The sequence below is a fragment of the Furipterus horrens genome, unplaced genomic scaffold (genome assembly GCF_987537825.1).
Source record: "Furipterus horrens unplaced genomic scaffold, mFurHor1.1.pri manual_scaffold_4, whole genome shotgun sequence".
In the NCBI taxonomy this organism is placed as follows: Eukaryota; Metazoa; Chordata; class Mammalia; order Chiroptera; family Furipteridae; genus Furipterus; species Furipterus horrens.
Genome location: NW_028327174.1, coordinates 135,612,305 through 135,635,846, shown reverse-complemented (window position 1 = coordinate 135,635,846; position 23,542 = coordinate 135,612,305). Strand labels below are relative to the sequence as shown.

At 36.0% G+C, this 23,542-nt stretch overlaps 1 protein-coding gene across 1 annotated transcript in view; it reads left to right on the top strand.

Moving 5' to 3' along the window:
• FOCAD (focadhesin) overlaps positions 1–23,542 on the top strand; it is a 336,121-nt gene that overhangs the window by 67,245 nt on the left and 245,334 nt on the right. The window contains exons 6-7 of the mRNA XM_090274062.1: positions 13,708–13,809; positions 22,363–22,567. Of these exons, the coding sequence (XP_090130188.1) occupies positions 13,708–13,809; positions 22,363–22,567 (307 nt within the window). The remainder of the gene's footprint in view (positions 1–13,707; positions 13,810–22,362; positions 22,568–23,542) is intronic.

Sequence of the window (23,542 nt, the reverse complement as noted above, 5' to 3'; positions counted from 1 at the left end):
TCTGATGTGCCAGACAGTGGCTGACATGCACAAATATCAAATGTTAAGAGTGTTATTTGTGGAAAGGTTTGGTCTGATCAACATCAAGCTGTACTTTCTGAAATAAAGTAATATTAAATGTTTTTGGCAGATGGTGTGCTCTGAAATGGGTGATTAGGCCAACAGTAATGGATAGTTAATACCCTGAATAAACTGAAGTTATACAGTCTCTGTGTGTATTTGTTCATCCATTTGTGCAGTGTTATATAGTTTATTTAGATGGAGAGTTGATTTTAAGAACTTAAAGATGAGTGTTCTGAAGACAGAGGTAATTTGTAATGAATATTGATTTTTTTCACTTATCTCTTAAGGCAAATACATTCATTCCTTAGGGTGAAAAGAGAAAAATAAGAGAAGGTCCCAAGGTAATACACAGAGTGCACTAAGACTAGTTTGTGATTGTTTATGTCAAAACATAGCTCAGTTCAGGCCAGGTGATTCAGTTGGTTAGAGCATCATCCTGTACACCAAAAAGGTTGCGGGTTCGATTCTCTTGTTGGGGCACATATGGGAGGCAACTGATCAATGTTTCTGTCTGTCTGTCTCTCTCTTTCTCAAGTCTATGAACATATCCTTGGATGAGGATTGAAAAGGGGAAGGAAAAAAAAAAAACATAGCCCAGTTTTAATACTGGTAAACTAGCTTTTTCTTAGCATTAAACTCTTTCTGCATTTTTTCTCATATCCATTTTGAAGGACTACTAGATGGACTAGATGAAGTTAGCCATGCAGAGAACACAGTAAGAATGCTTCAGATCCAAGGAAAAGCATGTGCTTAGATGCTGCTGTGTGGCCAAGCTTGATGCACTGGAGGAACTAACAGGAGGCAAAGTGGCTAGAACTTAGTGTTCAAGGGAAGGTGGCCTAGATAGAGGCTCAGGAGAGGTGGCTGTGGCCTAGAATATAACAAGACCATGGCAAAGACTTTGGGTTTTATTTAACGAGTAGTAGGAATTCACTGAAGATTTTTCTTTTTAACTTATTATTTTTAAATAATTTTAAATTTTCCAGAATAGTTGCAAGAATAGAGTAAAAGACTCATACACCATTTACCCAGATTCATCAGTTTCTTTTATACTTTGCCACATTTTCTTTATCATTCTCCATATATAATTTTTAAAGAACCCAGAATATTTGGGAGTAGATTGCATATATTCAATAGTATGTGCTTCCTAAGAACAAAGATATTCTCTTATATTACCAGAGTACAGTTATCAAATTGAGCAAATTTAACAATTTTACAATACTTAAATCTATAGTCCATATCCCAGTTTTGTCATTTGTTTTTTTATACGTTTTTCCCTTTAATTTTAATGTATAATATAAGATCTGGTGTGTAGGGTCATGTTGCCTTTAGTTGTCATATCTGTTTAGTCTTTTAAAATCTATAAAAGGGACACTTCTCAGAATATTACATATGGAGGCATTAATGTCCCTCTTGCCCTCACTGGTGATTTAAATTTTGGTCACCTATTCAAGGTTATACCTTGTTTTTCTACTGTATAGTTATCATTTTCCTCTTGCAACTAATAAGCAATCTCTGAGACACTGTGAGACCATGCAAATGTCCTATTTCTCATTAAGCTCACAATTCCCGAATGAATTTTCTTTGATATTTTCAAAATGGTTATTTTCCAACTCCAACACTCCCTTCACATTTACTAGTAGTGACACTGGAGCAGAGATAAGTTTTAGGAGTGGAAATGATAGGAATCCCTGGAAATTCACTTAATCTATAGATTCTAAAGCTCCACCTCTGTAGATTCTGTAGAAAGCACAGGTGGGAGCCATTGTGAGTACTAGAATTGGTATATTTTTAAAAAGTCCTAAGAGATCCTGATGAGGAACTGGATTTGGGAATCACTGGACAAAAGCTTCATATACCAAACAGTGTCCTGATATTTACAGTGGTATTTGAAAAAGATACAGCTTTTTTTCCTTCCACATCTGCATCTTTAAAATAGATAAAATTGAGCCCTTAACCAGGGATATTGAAATAAATAAATGAGACTGTGATTTGAACTTATTTCTTTATAGGGAAATCCAAGTTATTATGATTATTTATATTGACCGTATACTTATGCATCACATGATACATATGAATATTCCTAAAATCAAGAAGAGATAACATAAATTTAAAACAGTATGTTGCTGAGTTAAGTTTTGAATATTTTCAGTGCCTTTTTAATTGAGATATAATGTACAGTAATATAGCATAAAATTCACCCTTTTAAAGTGTACCATTCAGTGGTCTTTATTATATTTACAAAGTTGTTTAATCATTTCTACTATCTGATTCCAGAATATTTTTATCACCCCCAAAAGAAGCACCTTACTTATTAGCAGTCAGTCATTCCCAATACTGTATATTTTCAGTCCCTACAACCTGTTACTTTTATCTGTGGTTTCATCTCTTCTGGACATTTCATAGAAATAGAATCATATAATATGTGACCTTTTATGGTTGACTTCTGCCACATAGCATAATGTTTTTCAAGGTTTATCTATATTGTAGTATGATTAGTACTTCTTTTTTTTTATGGCTGAAAAATGCTACCTAGCATGGATTACCACATTTTATTTATTCTGTAATATTTTTGCATGCTTACCAATGAATTCTTAGTGTTTTTGCCTTTTATATTTATTTCTGAAGGCAAACTAGTTCTTGTAAGTTCCTGAAAAGAAACTTCTTAGTCTTTAAGAGTGATTGTTAATGTTTTTCATTCTATGCAGATTTCCTTATTACATTTACTATCTTAATGAGGTTGCTTAGAACCTTGCAACACTAAATATTGGCCATCAGCTCTTAAGTTATAGTTTTGTTGTCAAGGTAAGCATTTTGCTTTTGGGGGGCTCACTATTTTAATAATTGAATATATTATCTAAAGGGATCCCCTGAGGTGTAGATGCTTGGTTTTATTTAGAATAAAGTAAGCATGACAGCATCATTTAATCATCTGTATTATGCAGTCAAGCTCCCATAAGGGATTGGAGCCAGCAGAATACATTAATATAATTTATTTTGCTGAAATGACAAAAACTTTAATACTTAGGGAGCTCAGATTTCTGAGCAGAGCTCATAATATGTAACCTTTTTTTAGGGGGAAATGGTGCTTGCTTTATAGTTTTTTTTTGAAGTGATTTTTTAACAAGGCTGAATCGCAGCAGTTACCTTAGATATACTTAGTTTTAATTCACTGATACATTTTTTTGGAGGGGCTGTCCAGGACCTTCCTTGATAATCTCAGAATTTTTATCTTTCCCCTAGAAAATGTACATACATATATGTACTTAAAATTTTACATATAATTTCAGAGGGTTTGTGAATTCTTGCTTTAATGGATAAGTGGACATCTTTATAGAAAAATCAGTAAAAAGAAGATGGGTAAGAAAGTATTCGTGTCCCTGTAATAGCCCAACAGAATGAAGGATAAGAAAGAAGCTAGGACAGTAATTGGGGAAGTATAGCCAATAATACTATCCAAGGGCCATCTGTCTCTTTATTTTGATTCTTTCTGTTGACCTGCATGTTTTACTTATGTTTTTATTTACTCTTTTCTCTCTTCTTTCCCACCCAGGGAAGTCTGCTCACAGTTCATGGTTCTAATCACCTGGTTTTATACCTGGGATTTAGAATCAGACCTAAAGAATAAACTACATATATTGAACAAGCTTCTAGTTAATAATTGCCACTAGAAAATGCTTTATAAGCTATTCTAAATGTGGATGTTTAATTTAAAATTGTATGGTAATTTGCCAATAATTGTCTTTATGACCATAAAAATTATAATTTTTGCCTTATTAGCCTATTTATCTTATCTCTATTTTTTTATTTTTGTTTTTATTTTTATTTTTTGTAATCATGGCATGTAACCTAATAATATAAGCTCTGTATTCCTAACTCAGTATTTGTTTCTCCCCAACTATCACCTTTTATCTAAAATAGCCCCACACTTCTGATACTGGCAGACATCTTTGAATTAAATCTCTGCTCCTATGCAGATGATGTATCATTGAATTGCACACTTGAAACCTATATAACTTTATTAACCAATGTCACTGCAATAAATTTAATTAAAACAACAACAACAACAACAACAAACCCTTGCCTCTCAAAATAGGGATTCTCTGAAAGTTCAGTGTGAGGGCAGAATCATTGTAAAATGAAGCATATATATTTTCAAATAAACATTATACTCTCTCTATTTACCATATATATATATTTCAAATAAATGTTATACTCTCCCTATTTACCTTGTCCAAAGAAAAAATAAATTTAGTAAAAAGTGTCAGAATTAAAATCATTTTTGCTCCAAGTCTTCTTTTTCTGGGAGCTTGTGTAGAAAGGATAAAATGTCTTTGTCTTAAAACACTATAGAATATAGAGAGTCACAATTGTTTTATTTTATAGTAATATTCATTGTGGAATCTATGATATTTTAGTATGCATTTTTTAACTTAAAATCTACAGCACTTTAGAAAAAAAATCCCCTTTTGGCTTCTAACTGGTATGTTCAAATCAAAATTCAGGGCAGGTACAGAAATGCTTTTAAAATGCATATTGGCTGTAGTAAGTGCTATGCTCTGCTTCTGAAAGTGCCAGGGTTACAGTTACAGACAGAAAATGCATGGTGACTGCAGACATTTTTTTCCTCACACAGAAAAGGCAATCTCTGTCATTGAATTTACGATGTTAATCAAATCTTGGCTCTCCTATATTCAGAGATGTAGCAGAAAAGTTGAAGTTACCTCAATTTAAAAATAACTTTTGCTTTTTGATTTGCCTACCACAAGACTAATTTTTGACTACTCTTTTCTACTAAGATTAATAGACTTACACTTGGAGAGGTGAATCTAGTTACATACCTTAGCTTACCACTGCCTCTGTGCCAATCTAGTGGAACGCTGAATTGAGCATTCATTCCTTCCCCTGCTCCATTCTGTTAAGATGCATGTATTGCTGTGTTGTTGACAATATTATTAAAGGGTGGGAGTACTGAAGTATTAGGTACCAATTCTGCATGCTTTCTGTGTTTTTCCCTTGAATTAACATGGACTTTGAAACAGTATACTAGTGGGGTTATGATAACTTGGTTTAATCATTCAGTTAAAGGGTCTTAAAAGGTGGTTTGGGGAAAATGTGTGTGTGTGTGTGTATGTGTTACGTTTATTGTAGGTGTGCATTTGGCACTGAAAGGGAAACATAAAAAACATAAGACATACAGTATTCCCTCACTTATTGCAGGTATTATGTTCTAGACCCCCCGCGATAGGTGAAAATCCATGTAGTAGGAACCTTACATTTTATTATTTATATATATTTTAAGGCTTTGTAAACCCTTCCCACACACTTATAAACTGTTCCCTGTCCCTTATTAACCTTTCCCACTCCCTTATTAACCTTTTCCACACTTTTATAAACACTACTTATGTTCTTAAACATATTCTATACTCTTAAACCTACATAACTTTAACAACATAGGTATACAGTACCACAAAATCCTGTGATATAGTAAAAAATCTGCAATAAATATAATATTTTAAAAAATCCTGCGATAAATGAGGCCATAATAAGTGAACCACGATATAGAGAGGGACTACTGTAGATCTCCAGTTTATGATACAAACCTACCTGCATAGTAATTATAATAGTACCCCATTTATAGAATATTCTGTGTGATGGTACTATAGTAAATGCTTTATTTATAATAGCAATGAAAACATTTACAAATTATGAAATAGGGAAGTGAAGTGCTGAAGAATGTACAACACATTGGTTCATCTATGGTAGGGAAAACACACATTGAAGGAGAGATTAGAGGCACTAAAGGCCAATGAAGGGTGACCTGGTTGCCTGATTTGTATTGATTTTGATCTTTAAAAACAATGTTATTCTCTTTTAAGGAGAAAGCAGAATATATCCCAGTCTCAAGAGTTAGAAAATTCCGATTTAAAAATTTCTATGGGCTCATTCTCGATGAGCACTTATTTCTGAAATAAAAAATATAGGATGACTTATTTCTTTGAGATAAAAATAGATACCTCTTTTTTTAGGTCTCATATTTTAATAGACATTGTTCTTAGAGCCGTTTAAACTTGACATAGAATTATTAATAGTTGAGAGCTGTCTTTACTTCTTTCTGCTTTTACAACGTTTGTTTCTACCTCTAGTTCTGAGCAGTGTTAAGGGTAGGGCTTTAATGGGTGGGGTTATATAACTTTAGCACTAGAAAGTACTTAGCCTGATTTCCTTATTTAACAGATAAAGAAACTGCCCAAGAAAGGTTAATTTTCTTGCCTGAGATCACACGATTTGTTGCAGAGCCAGAATATAAATTTAGAGCTCTTGATTCTTAAATCAGTGCTTTCCCTCTGTTATTTCACCTCATCTCTCCACTTGAATTTTTTTTTCTGAGATATAGAAGTGGCAGTATAACAGTAAATAATTTTGATGATACTATGTAGGCATTGCTTATATATGATAATAATAATGACAATGCCCCAAATTTATATTTGTTTTTCAAAACTTGTATAGCTTATTATTTCCCACTGTTTTACCAGTAGTTGGGCTGATTGTATGGTCAGCCCATATATCATTTTGAATGAAGCATTGTAGTCAACTTACTCTATAACTTGAATAGCAGGTTTGAGGATAATTGAAATTTTTAAGGTGTAACCTAGGTTTTCTTTTGTACCACATATTTCTTTTTTGATCAACAGTGCTTCTAAAAAAGGGAAAAATTGATGATTAAATTGGGGATCTTTCATTTACCCTGACCTTTCTCAGTTGTATGTACTTGAAAGAAGCAGAATGGCTAACAAGTACTGAGTAAGAGTAAGAAAGAAAAGAAAAATCTTGAATACAGTAGTCCCTCTCCATATCGCGGTTCACTTATCGCAGCCTCATTGTATTGCGGGATTTTGAAAAATAATTATATTTAATTATTTATCGCAGACTTTTCGCTATATCGTGGGATTTTGCGGTACTGTATATGTATGTTGTTAAAGTTACATAGGTTTAAGAGTGTAGAATATGTTTAAGAACATAAGTCCGTCGTCCGTCGGCAGCCGTCCGTCTCGAGAGACGATGGTGTAGCTTCTTAAGAGTCTATCTGCACCGCCGAGAATGGCTGTGCAGTCCGACTCGGGAGTGACACGGTATCTGTCTCCTCCCGTGTTGAATCGACATCTTGCGATGACGCTGGAGTGTCCTCTCCAGTGAAGCTGAAGCTACAGAGCCTGGGCAGGGTGATATGGAGGGTCTGCTGTTGCCCATGCAGCAGACCCCCCCTCTCTTCGCAGCTGAAGGATCCAAGGGAAAGACGGAGTCAATACAGCTTGGCTTCAGGTGCGCCGCAGGAGTTGCCGGTGTTGACTACAACGTCAAACCGCCTTAGGGACTCCGGCTCCGGATTTTCTCTCGGGGTTTACTCCCTTAGCCTTTCCCCAGAAGAGGTATGCCGCAAGGCAGCGGAGGTTTTTTGGAGTCAGAGTTTTCCTTCTCTGATGTACCCTGACTGGAAGATCGAACCAGTGACACTTAGCTTGCAGGCCGACGCTCAATCCACTGAGCCAAACCAGCCAGGGACAAGAACATAAGTAGTGTTTATAAAAGTGTGGAAAAGGTTAATAAGGGAGTGGGAAAGTTTAATAAGGGACTGGGAACAGTTTATAAGTGTGTGGGAAGTGTTTACAAAGCCTTAAAATATATATAAATACTAAAATAAAGTAAGGTTCCTACTTCGTGGATTTTCACCTATCGCAGGGCGTCTAGAACGTAATACCCGCGATAAGTGAGGGAATACTGTAATCCATAAATTTAATAATTACTCCTTGACTACATCAAGAGTGAACTATACTAAGCCTTTTGACATTTTAAATGCTCAAACTATAATATTTTAAATAGGAAAATAATTATTTTATACTCAAATTAGTATGTACATTATTTAATACTATTTATTTTGGAACATGATTCTATATTTAGCAAAGGCATGACATTATTTTATTTTTATATTATATTTTATTGTTTATATTATTACAGTTGTCCCAAATTTTTCCCCTTTGTCCTTCTTCATACAGAGAACCGCAACCCACTCAGGCAATCCCCATACCATTATCCATGTCCATGGGTAATGCATATATGTTCTTTGGCTGCTCTATTCCCTGTGCAGTACTTTACATCTTCATGACTTCTGTGAATCAATTTATTCTTCTTAATCCCTTTACCGTTTTCACCCATCTGTCTAACACCCTTCCCATCTGGCAACCATCAAAGCATTCTCTGTATCTCTGATTTTGTTTCTGTCTGCTGGTTTGTTTATTTTATTTCTTAGATTCAATTGTTGGTAGATATGTATTTACTAACTGCTTTCCTCTTTCTACTTTTAAGATTCTCTCTTTGTCTTTAACCTTTGGCATTTTAATTATGATGTCTTGGTGTGGACCTCTTTGGGTTCTTCTTCTTCAGGACTCCGTGCTTCCTGGACTTGTATGGCTATTTTCTTCACCAAATTAGGGAAGTTTTCTGTCATTATTTTTTGAAATGGGTCTCCAATTTCTTGCTCTCTCTCTTCTGCCTGTAGCACCTCCATGAGACAAATGGTACATTTGAAGTTGTCCCAGAGTCTCCTTACAATGTCTTCATTTATTTTTGCTTTTTGATTCTTTTTTCTTCTTGCTGTTCTGATTGGTGTTTTTTGCTTCCTTGTATTTCAAATCACTGAATTGATTCTCAGTTTCATCCACTATACTGTTGTTTCCCTGTAAATGTTTTTATTTCAATTAGTGTATCCTTTGTTGCTGACTAGATATCTTTTATGCTATTGAGGTCCTCACTAATTTCCTTGACCATTCTTTAAGCAGTGTTTTGATCTCTGCATCTGACAGATTGCTTAGCTTCCTTTTGTTTAGTTCTTTTCCTGGAGTTTTGATCTGTTCTTACATTTGAGCCATGTTTCTTTGTGCCCTCATTTGGCAGCCTCCCTGTGTTTGTTTCTATGTATTAGGTAGAGCTGCTGTGACTCTCTGTCTTGATAGTGTGGCCTAAAGTAGTAGGTGTCCTGTATACTCCAGTGGCACAGCCTTCTGTATGACTCAAGCTGGGTACTCGAGGTGCGCCCACTGTGTGGGCTGAGTACACCCTCCTGCTATAGTTGAGCCTTGATTACTGTTGGCATGTCCAAGGTCAGCCACTGTCTGGGTCACACAGCATAAGCTGCAAAGTGATCTGCAGATGGCTACTACTTGTGCTGGGCTAGGGGGTATCCAGGCGAGGCCAAGCTGTGAACCAAGGTCAGCTGCTGCTAGTGCCAGACCTGGGGCAACTTAGTGAGAGGTATGGGGCTCACTGAGGTCAGATGTTGCTTGAGAGAATTTAGGAAAAGCTGAAGCATGGGCCAAGACAAGCCATTCATATGGAAAAGCCACTGGAAACAGCTTGAGTTAGCCTGAAAGTTGGGTGGGGCAGAGCCTCATGGATTCACCAGGGTGGGGCAAACAGTGTGAGCCAGGTTGAGGGAGTCTCAGATATAGCCCCCACATGCTGGCTCTATGGCTCTGTGGAGGGAGGGCTCAGAAAGGAACAATGACTCTTGCCTGCATTTCTGTCTGGGAGAAAGCTGTCCCCTAGCTCTCACCCTTATGCCAAACAATTCAGTTTCTCCCGTATGTCTCTTACCTTTTCATCTGCTACCCTTGTGCTGGAGTTCACAGGGAGTGAGTCCGAGTATGTCGGTGCATGGGCCCATTAAGAGGAACTGCCTGGGATTCTAGCAGTTTCTGTCTTCCACTTCTCAATCCTCACTGACTTTTATAGCCAGAATTTATGGAGACTTATCTTCCTGGCACTAGAACCTTAGTGGAGCTGGAACTCTTCCTTCTGAGGTGTCCCTCCTGATTTTTATCTACCACATAAGTGAGGGATCAGTCTGTTCCACATTTCTGGTCCTCCTATGAGTCTCAATGTGGTTTCTTCTTTAATTACATAGTTTAGGACTTCCATGAAGCTCTATTTCTGATGGTTTTGAATGATGTTTGTTCTATCTATAGTTCAGTTGTAACTTTGATGTGGTTTTATAAGGAGGCTAGCTGTTTACCTACACCACCATCTTGACCAGAAGTACAAAGACATAATTTTACATTTGTTTTCCATTTTAAGTGTCTTAGTTTCTACAATATTGTTTCACTCTTGTATACCTAATATTAATATATTAATAATATGACTATATTTCCATAGGAAACTTACCATTTTGAGCATGATTAATTGTTCAGTGTTAAGGATGAAGCTGAAATCATAGGTGTATTTTTTGTTTTTGTTTTGTTTTTAATAACCCAGAGCTGACAGCATGTCTTAATCAGCTTTGTGCCTCTTGTTAGTGCTTGTAATTTTACCTATTTCAATGGTTCTTAACCAGGGGCTGTTTGCCTACCAGATGACATTTGTTCATGTCTGGAGACATTTTTGAGTGAATGCTGTTAGAATCCTGGGGGTAGTGGCCAGGAATGATTCTAAACATCCTGTAGTTCATTGGGCAACCCCACAACAAAGAAATATGTAGCCCCAAATGTCAGTACTGCCAAGATCTAGATACCCTTACATATGGCAGTTCCACGATACAATATACTTAATTAGAAAATGCATCCATTCTATTAGTTAAGCATAAGGCTTTATATATTTTACTTATATTTACATACCAACTTAACAATTCTTAAGGGAGAATTTTGCTCTTTGCTTCCTTATGCTTAAAATATCAAAACTAAATTTTGGCAATTACAATTAATTTTAGGTTAGTAGTATTCAGTTGATTTAGTATAACATTAATAAGAAAGTGTTAATCAATGATAAGAGTCAATGTTCTTATTTTGGACTAGTCTTCTCCCTTAAGGTTTTCAGTTTCTTGGTGGAAATATTACATATTTCCTACAATATTTCCACTTGGATCAGATATAATCAATTCTGTGAAAATTTTTCCAGATGTCTAAATCAGTAATTAATTTGATAATCCTTAACCTACTATATTCTACTTAATATTATCTTTAGAGTTTAAGTCTGAGATACTAAATAGAATTTGCACAATTCAGTAACTAGCAAAACTTGACTTCAGTTTCAAGCAACAGAGCTAGAGTGGTTCCCACAATCCTGTGAAATATAGAAGGTGAATTGCAGTGGAATTTTTGGCCACTTGTGCAGCATTTCTTTTTTCTTTTTTTAATTTAATTTTTTGATTTTTCAATTACAGTTGTCCCTTTTTTCCCCCCTTACTCCCCCCCACCCAGCCCACCCCTTCTCCCACAATCATATCCCTCCCCGTTGTCCATGCTATCTCTTATTTCTCTTGACCTGATTTAATTTGGACAAAACTAACTTTTTAAAAAATTTATTTATTGTTTTTCTATTACAGTTGTCCTACTTTTCCCCCTATTGCTTCCCCCCACCCGACCCACCGCTTCTCCCACAGTCACTCCCCTCCCCGTTGTCCATGTCCATGAGTCACTTATACACGTTCCTTGACTAGCCCCTTCCCTTTCTTTTCTTCCTTCTCCCCCTCCTCCTTCCCCCCTGGTCACTGTCAGTCTGTCCCTTGTTTCCATGCCTCTGGTTATATTTTGCTCTTTTGTTTGTATTGTTCATTAGTAACGTTTAAAAAGGAGATATTTAACGTTCAGGGGGTGTGAGGAGTGGGAAAGTGTAGAGAATGACATAATGGAAGTATATTAAGAAGCACTTTAGTGCTTTATGATCACACAAAAACTATGTGGTAACTTGTTGGATTTCCTTTTCAAATAGTCATAAATGCCACCACTAGCTGGCTCCTTATTTCATTATGGTGTTTTTCATTAGTAGAAAACATAGATAAAATAATTGCAGTTGTTGTTCTCTTCTTTTTACTCATGTTTACTTGAACATGACCTACTAAACTCTTACTTAAGAATTTCAGTTGCTGTGACATACCTGAGATGCTTTTAGGATTCGTTACATGTGTTGCTTAGTATCTTTGGCAAACACAGTAGAAGCAAGTTCTAGATAGATTTAACTGCCAAAAACTTTGAAATTCGGAAATGTGATTTTTATATGAATTTTGAGTTTTGGCATAAACAAATTGCTTAGAGAACGATCCCTTGTAATGGCAGTAACTTGATCAGTCAGAAATAGCTTGTGCTTTAGCAAAACATGCTGCCAGCCAGTGAAGTTCGTGCTTGATAGATTAGGTGAGGTTGAGGAGAAAATAAAGAGATGGTGTTATAATAGCCAGAACTGTGTAGTAGTGTCAGAGAGGTGTTTAAGATGAGTGGTTGAATGTGATGGATGTGACATACTTTTCTGTTAAGGGAGAGAAAACAAAAATCAGAAAACTTTCTAATTCCTAACAACTTACTTCTTCTGTGGTGTTTTACTTGTAGTGGTTCTCAATCCTTGCAAAACATTAAAATTGCTAGAGGAGTTTTTAAAAATTACTAATGCCTGGGCTCCATTCCTAGCAACCTCAGTATAATTGAGACCTGGACGTTGGGCTATTTTTAAAGAGCTCCACAAATGAATCTAACTTGCCGTCAGGGTTAAGAACCCACTGCTTTATAGCAGTGCATCATAATTGTCTGGAGGGCTGGTTCTAACAAGTTCCCAGGTGATGCTGATATTGCTGGTAAGCTGATCACACTTTCAGAATTACCAAGAAGGCAATCTTAAAAGATAATTTCAGTGAAACTAGTCTGCCCATTCTTTTTTTTTTTTTTTTTAATTATTACTAGTGATATTTTGTTGGGTTAAAATTTACATTATGTCTTTGATTCCTTTTATATTAAAATATGGATACTTCTCTATTTTTGAATTTATAATGATCATTTACATTTTATTTAAAAAATTTTTTTGGAGGTAAAAGCCACATCCATAATAACTAAAAACTTTGTATAGTGCTTCATATTTGAAAAATCTAATGAATTGAGAGTTTCTGGTAGACTTTTTGAAATATTTAAAATAACTTGTGCTTCCTTCTTTTTCTTAAGAATTCTTCAGATTTCAGGTCTTATGTTTTGTATAGGTTTTTTAGGTATCTTAATGAATAAAGCCCAAATAAAATAAAATTCATCCTCATTCAAGACAAATTTCAAGAGTTTTCAGTGTGGACAGTTTGTTGTTTGAAGTAGGAGAAATATTTTCTTTTTCCCCTCTTAAATATGCTGGGGGAACACGGAGTCCTACACTGAGTAAAATGCGGGTAAATGGGAACAGAGAGGAGACAGTGCTTAAAAGTTGGGGCAATGTTAGAGAAAGTGGAACCTTCCATGTATTTTTATGAGAGCAGCAGAAGGAGGTGTGACTTGCAGGAATGAAGGAATCAAGGGATGGAGATGAGAGAGCTACTGGACTCAGGAGCTGGTTGGTAATAGAGCTCTTAAGTGGCAGAGTCGGTTCTCAGCTTTGTTCTCAGGTTTGGGTCTCTAAGATTTGGGGTTCATTCTCTTTTCTGCAAAACAGTTTAATGAAAAAAATGTCAGTTCTAATGAATTATCTTGCCAACAAATGGAGCAGATGATAATTTTGTGACAATTATGAATTCTGAAAAAATGTCTCTAGATGGCATTGGCCTTTCTTTTTTTTCTGCTATATTTGGATATTGAGAATGTATAGTCCTGAAATGAGTTTACAGTGTGACTTTTCTGTGTTTTTCAGAAATCATCCTCAGCCTTTGATCACTGTGCTTGAACACAGACCTGATTGCTGGCCAGTACTTTTGCAGCAGCTGACAGCTTTTTTCCAGCAATGCCCTGAAAGGTAATTTAAAATAAAATAACTGAGCGCAATGGAATGATATATGCTAATTTTAAAGCTTGAATTTTTTTCTTTTTAAGCTGCTTTGACTGAAGAAAAGAAATGTCTTTGAGCATATATAGTTCTTTATTTTCTTTCTAAGAGTAAGGATATAAAAACCAACCACATTTATTGATTGTTCAAATATTAAATATAATAAAAGCTATTATTAAACAAGTTAAGCATTGGTTAGTTAAGGAAAGTTGATTAGAAATATTCAGTAAGCTACATTAAAAAAATTTTAATTATAAATTGTTTTAATAGTTGTGTTAATTAATGTAAAGCAAAAAACCAAATCAATTAGTTTCTCCTAGCAATAATATAAAACAGGGCATAAAGCCTTGATACTCCATACACAATACATTTAGAAGATAGTTTTTCCCCTCTGGAAATTGATTAGTGAGTTAAACTGTCCCTATTAGAAACCTGCCAACTGGGATCAAGTGATAGTTCCAGCTGGGACTAGATAGCAACCATCTGAGCATTTGGTTTAGCTTCACCAAGGCCTCCTGATGGTCCTCAGGACTACCCTTTCTTCCATGCTTACTACCATGACACTGGCATAGGTCATCATCTTTTGGCTTTGGCCACTTGTTTCTAACTGACATCTTTGCCTCTAATTTCATCTTGCTCAAACCCATTCTCTATACACCATCAGAGTGATATAACAAGAGAGCAAATCTTTTTGTATCACTCCTTTGCTTAAGTCACCACAATTGTGGTTTCAAACTGCACTTGCAGTGTATGGGCTAAGTACAGGGAATCCCCCACCTCATTCAGATCTGTTTTTATAAAACTTACATGTTAATATCTTATAGAAGCTTTCTGTTTTTAAAAAAAGAGAGAGTTTTATTTCTGAAACAGTTGCAAAATCCCCAGGCTACAAGATAAAATCTAGTATATTATGCTAGACTCTATGTATGATATGGTTTCACCCGTTTCACCAATTTTATCTTTTCCTATCTTTATCTCACAATTCATTAATTGTGTATTCAGCAATACACTTGACTTCCACACAGGAAGGAGTGCTATTACCTTGCCTTTGTGCTTTTGTTTGTTAGTACCCACCTTAATGTCTTAAATCTTACTGCAACCCTTTGCTAACTAATTTCTCCCTTTTAAATCTCTGTTTAGGCTTTCTCCTAGGAGGCTGTTGCTTACCACAGGCTGGGTTAGGTATCTTTTATGTGCTCCCATAATTTCATTTGTGATTTCTGACATTATACTTACTCCATTGTCTTATACTTAACTCTCCTCTGTAAACTGTGAAACCTTCCTTAGGGCAAGTGTAAGACTTTGTCAATATTCTTTGTATTAATAATGCCTGGCATATTTGTAGGTGCTCTGTAAGTGTTGGATTTTTACACACAAGGCCCACAGATTGGCTGGACCCAGGCAGTGGGTTCTAGAGTGCCTTCTAAAGGATATAATATACACATAGTACCATGATGTGAGGTTATGATAGGATACTATTAGCTAGAGTAATCCAATGACTGAGTTATACTCACCACACCAACTTCATTCATGTTTTTCTGTTCTTGAAGTTTTTATAAAGTCCTATATGTAGTTTCTTAGAACACCATTTGAGTCCATAACTTAAATTTTAGATGGAATTTCTAGGCAAGATATACTGCTGTAGGAAGTTTTAAAGAGATATAGGGATCCTTGTAATCATCTCCCAGTCAGAAAATCCATGTGGCATTTAAATGAACAGCTCAAGCTAAACATCATCATCCTTTCTTTTCTCACCTAGGATTGCATTTTCAAAGGTAAGATTACCAAATAAGTCTTTGACCAACTATGTCAGAAACCAAAAATGACAATTTTATAATAAACATGTTTGTTTAATGACATCTGTCTTTAAATAGAGGGGGATACTTTTTAAGGATGTTGCCGCTAATTTGACAGATTTGTCATTAAGCTTATTAAGAATCTCTTTTTCAGTGCTTCAATTTACAAGTAATTTATTTAGTTTTTTATTATTTTCATTTTAAAGGAGTGTTATTTTGGGATTTGGATGTAGTTATCCTAATGAAATTTGTCCAGATAGTCATAGGAAAAAAGGATTATTAATAGGCTTTGGTTTATTTACTGGTAAGCTTTTATTATTCCTTTCATTTAAATTCTCAGTGGTAGGGTAGGCTATCTAGGGCCTTTTGGAGGTTCTAAATTGTTTTATATTTATTTGCAAAGAATTACTTCAATTGCCTCATTTCTACTTATGCACTATGAGGTTATCCTTTGCAGTAGAAATTGTAATTCTGATTACATTTTTCAGCAGACTATTAGTTTTATTGAGATTTAATTTTAGAGTAAGTTAACTTAGTAGTTTTAAGTTGTTGTTTAGAAAGAAGATGGATACCGGGGTAGTACCTTGAAAGACACCAGTGGCATACAGGGAAAATCTGAAGTGTCTGGCATCAATGTGGGAGCTGGGGATGGCTATCTCCTGGGCAGGAAGGCAGATAGAGGCCATTGTCCCTTTTCTGAGCCCTGCCACCACAGAGCCGACAGGCACGCAGGTGCCACATCTGAGACTTCATCAACCTGGCTAACACTGTTTGCCCCACCCTGGAGATTCCAAGAGACACCGTTCCATCCAACTTATGGGCCCATCCAAACTGTTAATCATGACTTTTCCATATGAATAGCTGGTCTTAGCTCCTGCTTCACAACTTTTAATTCCTATAAAATATGCAACAGCCGGCCTCTGTAAGCCACCAGCTCCTGTAATCCACCAGCCCGTAAACCTTTTGTTTAGTGGCCTCGGGCCTGGCAGTAGCAGCAGCCAGCCTAGATTCACAACTTGGCTTTGCTTGGGAATCTCCAAATCCAACACAAGCAGTGGCCATCTCAGATTGCTTTAAAGCACATGCAGGGTGGCCCCAGGCAGAACATAGGAGGGGGCTGACCTTGGCCTGAACTACCTGGGAAACCTAGGGCCTGGACACCCAATGGGCAGCTATAGACCACATTGGAGCATCACCACCCTGCCCCTGCACAGCCGATCCTACATGGAAGGTGGATATTGGTGGGCAGTTATCACAGCCAGTTTTTGTAGCTCACTGGTGTGAGTAAATCCCTCCCATTGACCTGCCAGCAGCAATCAAGACTCAACTACAAGAGGAAGGTGTACCCAGTCCACACAGAGGGCGAACCTTGAGTACCCAGCTTTGGTGATGGGGAAGGCTGTGACACTGTACTATACAGGACACCTACTACATTAGTCCACACTGCCAAGACATGGAGTCAAAACAGCTCTAACTGATACATAGAAACAAACACAGGGAGGCTGCCAAAATGAGGAGACAAAGCATGGCCCAAATGAAAGAACAGATTAAAACTGCAGAAAAGATTAAACAAAATGGAGATAAGCAATCTATCAGATGCAGACATCAAAACACTGCTTATAAGAGTGGTCAAGGAACAAAGTGAGGACCTCAAAAGCATCAAAGAGATCCAATCAGAAACAAAGGATACACTGATTGAAATAAAGAATGATTTACAGGAAAACAACAGTAGATGGATGAAGCTGAGGATGAAATCAATGATTTGGAACATAAAGAAGCAAAAAACAACCAATCAGAACAACAAGAAGAAAACAGAATCCAAAAAATTGAGGATATTATATGCAACCTCTGTGACAACTTCAAGTATTCCAACATTCGTATCATAGGGGTGCCAGAAGGAGAAGAAAAAGGGCAAGAAATTGGAAATCTATTTGAAAAATAGTAACAGAAAACTTTCCTAATTTGGTGAAGGAAAGAGACATGCAAGTCCAAAAAGCACAGAGAGTCCCAAATGAGATGGATGCAAAGAGGACCACACCAAGACACATTATAACTAAAATGTCAAAAGTTAAGGATAAAGAGAGAATCTTAAAAGCAGCAAGAAAAAAGAAGTTAATTACTGCAGGGCAGTTCCCATAAGACTGTCAGCTGATTTCTCAAAAGAAACTTTGCAGGCTAGAAGGGACTGGCTAGAAATATTCAAAGTTATGAAAAGCAGGGACCTGCAGCCAAGACTGCTCTACCCAGGAAAGCTATCATTTAGAATCAAAGGGCAGATAAAGGGCTTCCCAGGCAAAAAACAACAACAACAACAAGAAAAAGAAACAAAGAGTTAATCATCACCAAACCATTATTATATGAAATATTAAAGGGATTTATTTAAGAAAAAGAAGATCAAAACTATGAATAATAAAATGACAGTAAATATCTATCAACAGTTGAATCTAAGAAATAATCTAAGCAAATAAGAATAAAGACAGAATCATGGATATGGAGAGCATTCAGGTGGGTTTGGGGGAGTGAATGAAGAGGTGAGAGGATTAAGAAGTACAAATATGTAGTTATAGAATAGCCATGGGGATGTAAAGGAAAGGAAATGGATTCACCAAAGAACTTATACACCTGACCCATGGATATGAGCAATGGTGTGGGGATTGCCTGAGGGAATGGGATTCCTGGGTGGAGGGCTGCAAAGTGGGGAAATCTGGACAACTGTAATAGCATAATCAATAAAATATAATAAAAAATAAAGATATGGATAATTTTTAATATAAATAATGATTCACAACTATGGGAAGGAGGCAAAATTTTGTGAAGATAGCCTGTAAGCTAGCTCTTTCTGTGTTAGGAACTACTAATTAGCCTAGCTGTTTGCACTTATTTTTAATAGTATAGAGATATGCAGAAATAACATATATCATCATTCAAAGTTTGGTGGGGGATACTATTTTATAATTAAATTCTGCATTCATTAATAGAAGGCCTTGTAATGTTAAAACTTCACCTTCGTGGAACTGAGAATTGTGTAAATTGACAGTGATGTCCTGGTCTTTAGACCTGGAGACTTTAAGGTTGTCTAGTCTAATACATTGTTTCAGATGAGGGAACTAAGGAGAGTCACATTAAACAACTTGCTCAAGGTCACATGGCTGGCGAATGGCAGAATGAGGCTGAAAGCCTGAGTTTTTTACTCTCCTTCCAGGTCTTTTCCTGCCACTTCTAACTCTTAATGGTAAACAGATATATGAAAGATGTATATGTAGATACACGCACACTTGTTTACATTTTTTTTTAATCTTTTTTTTTTTAATTTTAGTTTTTGGTTTTTCAATTACAGTTGTCCCATTTTTTCCCCATTGCTCCCCCCCACCCAGCCCACCCCTTCTCCCACAATCATATCCGTTCCCATTGTCCATGTCCGTGAGTCATTTATACACGTTCCTTGACTAAACCCTTCCCTTACTTATCCCCCTTTACATTTTTAAACAGTCTTAATCACATTAGGATTTCTGGTTATGCTTTATTATTTTCTTTTTTCTCATAAGCCCTGTCAATCATTAGATACCACTTAGGGAATATAAAGGAAATGCAGTATCTAAAATTAAGACAGATTAAGCCAAGGAGAGTTTTAAATAGCATAATAGTATACTGTACTTAAGAAAATTCAACATTATGCTCCTGGTGTCAAATAATAACAGTATCTTGGAAATATATTTCTTTATATGAACCTTGCATTTCACCTTCAGCATCTCAGCATAGGAGAAAACTGATAAGCTAAGAGTAGATGTTCTTGACACCTGGATTGTATTTCTTCTTTGGGAATACATTATTAGAGAGAGATGGGGAAACAATGTTTCCAAATCTCTTTTCTGAAAACCTGTGCTTCATAGTCTAACTCAGAGTACATCATCCTTACATGATCTATGAAGCCGCTTTTAGTTTTCTAAAGTGGATGGTTTGATAAAGATATGTTCAGTAATAATTATGAACTCAAAAAAATCCTTTTGTATTTTTGTAGATTGTGTATTTGTGCTCTTGAGAAAAACAAAACAAAACTTCCAGACTGTGAGCTCTATCAGAGGAAGGATTTAATCTATTTTTTTTGTTTCTAGCATATAGAAGAGTGAATGATATATAGGTATTAAGTACATAGTGCCCAGAGAATAAATAAATGAATAAATTAATTACCTCTTACAGATTTAGTAACTTTAAGATTTTTATTAATGGTAATGATATTTTGAAATCACTTTGTTGTAAAATGTATAGTATTATAAAATTACATTGTCAATCATAATTTAGCCCTGACCCGTGTGGCTGAGTTGGTTGGGTGTTGTTCCACAAAGTGAAAGGTTGCCAGTTTGATTCCTGGTCAGAGCATATGCCTGGTTTGTCCCTCACATCGATGTTTCTGTCCTTCTCTTACTCCTGCCCTTACCCTCTCTCTCTAAAAAGAAATAAATAAATGGGTAAATCATAACTCAAATACTGTTTCTTTATGCAACGTTGCTCTTTATACCTTTTTTTAAAAAGATTTTATTTATTATTTTTAGAGAGAGAGAAGGGAGAGAGAAAGAGAGGAAGAGAAACATCAATGTGTGGTTGCCTCTCATGCACCCCTAACCGGGGACCTGGCTCGCAACTCATGCATGTGCCGTGACTGGGAATCCAACCGGTGACCCTTTGGTTCACAGGCTGGTGCTCAATCCACTGAGCCACACCAGCCAGGGCTACACCTTTCCTTTAGTGATTTTCACTTTCTGTCCTCTAGTTCAGAAATAGAACTGATTGCCCCTGTTAGATTTTGTGCTTTTTAAGAATAGATAACTCCTGGGTCATCTTTGTATCTTACCTAAAATTTTTTATGTGTAATAAATATGAAAAATATTAAAATAAAGTTATAACATTTAATTGGTATGTGCTAATTTTAAAACTACAATTTAGTTTAACTGAATCAATTAATGATCAAATGCATCTATTTGAAGGCCGGCTGTGTATAGTTATTGGTTATACAGAAGTAAACAAATCCATGGTTGGTCCATGCCCTCATTTGGCTTATAGTCTGGCAAAGGATAGAGATATTAAAAAAATAATGATGATAAATTCATTGTCCCGTGGGGCTCTGTCCTAGGCTAGGTATCAGGGAAGGCCTTCAGGAAGTCCTCTTAAAGGAGAGAACTGAAAGATGATAGAAATTAGGCAGAGGGAGGAACAGGAAAAAAAGAAAGAGGACAATATTACAGGTAGAGGAAATAGCAAGTGAGAAAGAAGCTTGATGACCCGATGGGAGATCTGAAAGTTTAGTGTTCAGTGGAGAATGGAGAAGAGAAAGAAATAAGGCTGGAAAGATAAGCAGTGGCCAAAATATGGAAGGTTTGTGAGTTGGGCTAAATATTTTATCTTAAGGATGAACTCTTTTAAGCTAGTTAATGACTTGTTCAAGGTTATTAAATTTTTATATTTGAAAAGTCATTTTGGCATTTTAGTGACTTTGGACTTGGAGTTATTGGGATATATTGAAATTTAAAGATATAAAAGATTGGTAAGGTCTTCCTCCTTTGAATAGGAAGAGCTTTAAGTGGAGGGACTTGGCAAATTACTTCACCTCTCTGCCTCAGTTTCTGCACAGTGTCATATAATATTGGGTTGGCCAAAAAGTTAGTTAGTTTTTTTTTTTTTTTCTGTAAGATGGCTCTTGTAGTACTTAGTTATTTTTACCTTCATCCAAAACAATTTTGTTAGATTGTATTCTAACAGCTGTGCATTTAAAAAAACATCAAAATTGGTGAATTTTTGTATAGCCATTTTAATATTGAAGATGGAAGAAAATATGCAACATTTTCAGCATATTATCTTTAGTATTTCAAGAAAGGTAAAGATGCAACTAAATGTAAAAAAAAAAAAAAATGTGCAGTGTATGGAGAAGGTGCTGTGACCAATCAAAGGTGTCAAAAGTGGTTTGTGAAGTTTTGTACTGGAGATTTCTTGCTGGATGATGCTCCATGGTTGGGTAGACCAGTTGAAGTTGATAGCAATCAAATTGAGACATTGAGAACAATCAACGTCATGCCATGTGGGAGATAGCCAACATACTCAACATATCCAAATCCGTAAAGTTATTGATGAAAATGAAAAATGTGTTTTATTTTACAAAAAAAAAAAAACCTAAATAAACTTTTTGGCCAACCCAATGTTTTTTATTTTATAGAGTTGTGTTGAGTATCAAATTACTTTAAAGCCATAAAGTACAGTTACTTGCATACCATGTTAAAAAGTTCACAAGTAAATATTAACTTATTATTTTCTTGGGTTGTCTGTGTGTCTTTGTTATATATAGAATCTCAACTATAGAGTTTTTTCAAAAATGTAGACCTGTGTTATATTAGTGGTCAATGGGTTCTAACATCTATGAGTTTAAACGGGTTCTCAGATGATTCTGATATTCACTTAAGACTGCGATATAGATGCTATTCAAGTGTGCAAGTAGAGACTCTCCTATTCCTGGCCATCAGGCTTATGGTCTTCAGGTGCTAAGTCATTTTCTCCAGTGTGTACAAAGAACTGTTTGGTGTGGGTCTAGGTAGGTCATGATGGAATAGAAGAATCATGATAAAAAGTTAAACTTGATGATAACATAGTTTATGGTAGGTCATGAACTATTAGTTGATATTTGACACCTGCTTGATACTCTTTAACTCAGTGACTGGCTTCTGTGTTACATGTTTTGTAGGTCAGAAGTTTCATGCATCCAAATTATGGCACCATTTCTATGGTATCTATATTGTGAACCATCCCAGTTACAAGAATATGCTAAGCTCAGACTAGCCTTACTAAAAGTCTTACTTCAACCCCGGGTTCCTTGTGACAAAGAACAGCCATCAATATTGGAACAACAGATACTGCAGCTTTGTTGTGACATGATTCCATGTTTACAGGTAAGGCCTTTCATCCTCCTTCATTAATACAGCATCAGCAAGTGGTGTTGTTATTGTCACGCATTAAGCAGAACCTCTGTGGCCTGGCAAACGGAGACACAGTTCTAGCTCTAGAAATGCTTACAGGCTTTGGAAATGATGAATCAAATCTATATTTAATATTTATATATATATATATATAATGTTAACTAAATTTACAGTTATATAAATCGACATAGTCCATTTTAGTACTGGTAGGAAAGAAAACTTCTTTAAGACGGCTTCTCAGGGAAATGAATCTTGAGTTGAACTTCTCCTTATGCAAGACACTGAATTATAGGGAAAAAAAAGAGAGAGACCTCTGTGCAAATTAGAAAAAGGTGTATCTCAGAGCAGTTACAGCCCTGGGACACAGGGCTTGACCGGCTGAGTGCGGGCTGAATTTCAGTTTCCACATGTGTGGTGACCCTGATGGATCCTGCTTTTGAGAAGCCACGGTCTACTAAGAGAATTAAAACAAGTATAAAAAGTCTCATCATTCAAAAGTAGTTAGATGAAAGATATTTAACAGAGGCATGGATAAAATGCCTGGGGAATTCAGGGGAGAGATAAATTTGAGCTAATATCTCTATAACTGCAGATTTAAAACACAAAACAAAAACAAACCTCCAGTTGCCAGTGTGTTGTGATTTTAATGTAGTGATTCATTTATCAGGCTGTCGATCCCATCACTGAAGTTTGACCTTTGTCTAGAGTCTGAGCCCCATGCGGCTTACCTAATGGAGAGAATCTGTGAATATTTTTCAGTGATCACTTGAGGTCACAGATTACCTGTTTTAAGTTTGTGTTAGCAAGGAATGACTATAGTGAATCTTTCCTTTGTGACTCATGAATTGGCTTTCCTGTAATCAAGGAATAGAAAAGTTCATTAAAATGAATTCTCCTGTGGCTTTTCCAAAGCTTTTGTTTTGTGTTGACAGTAATGCAATGTATAGG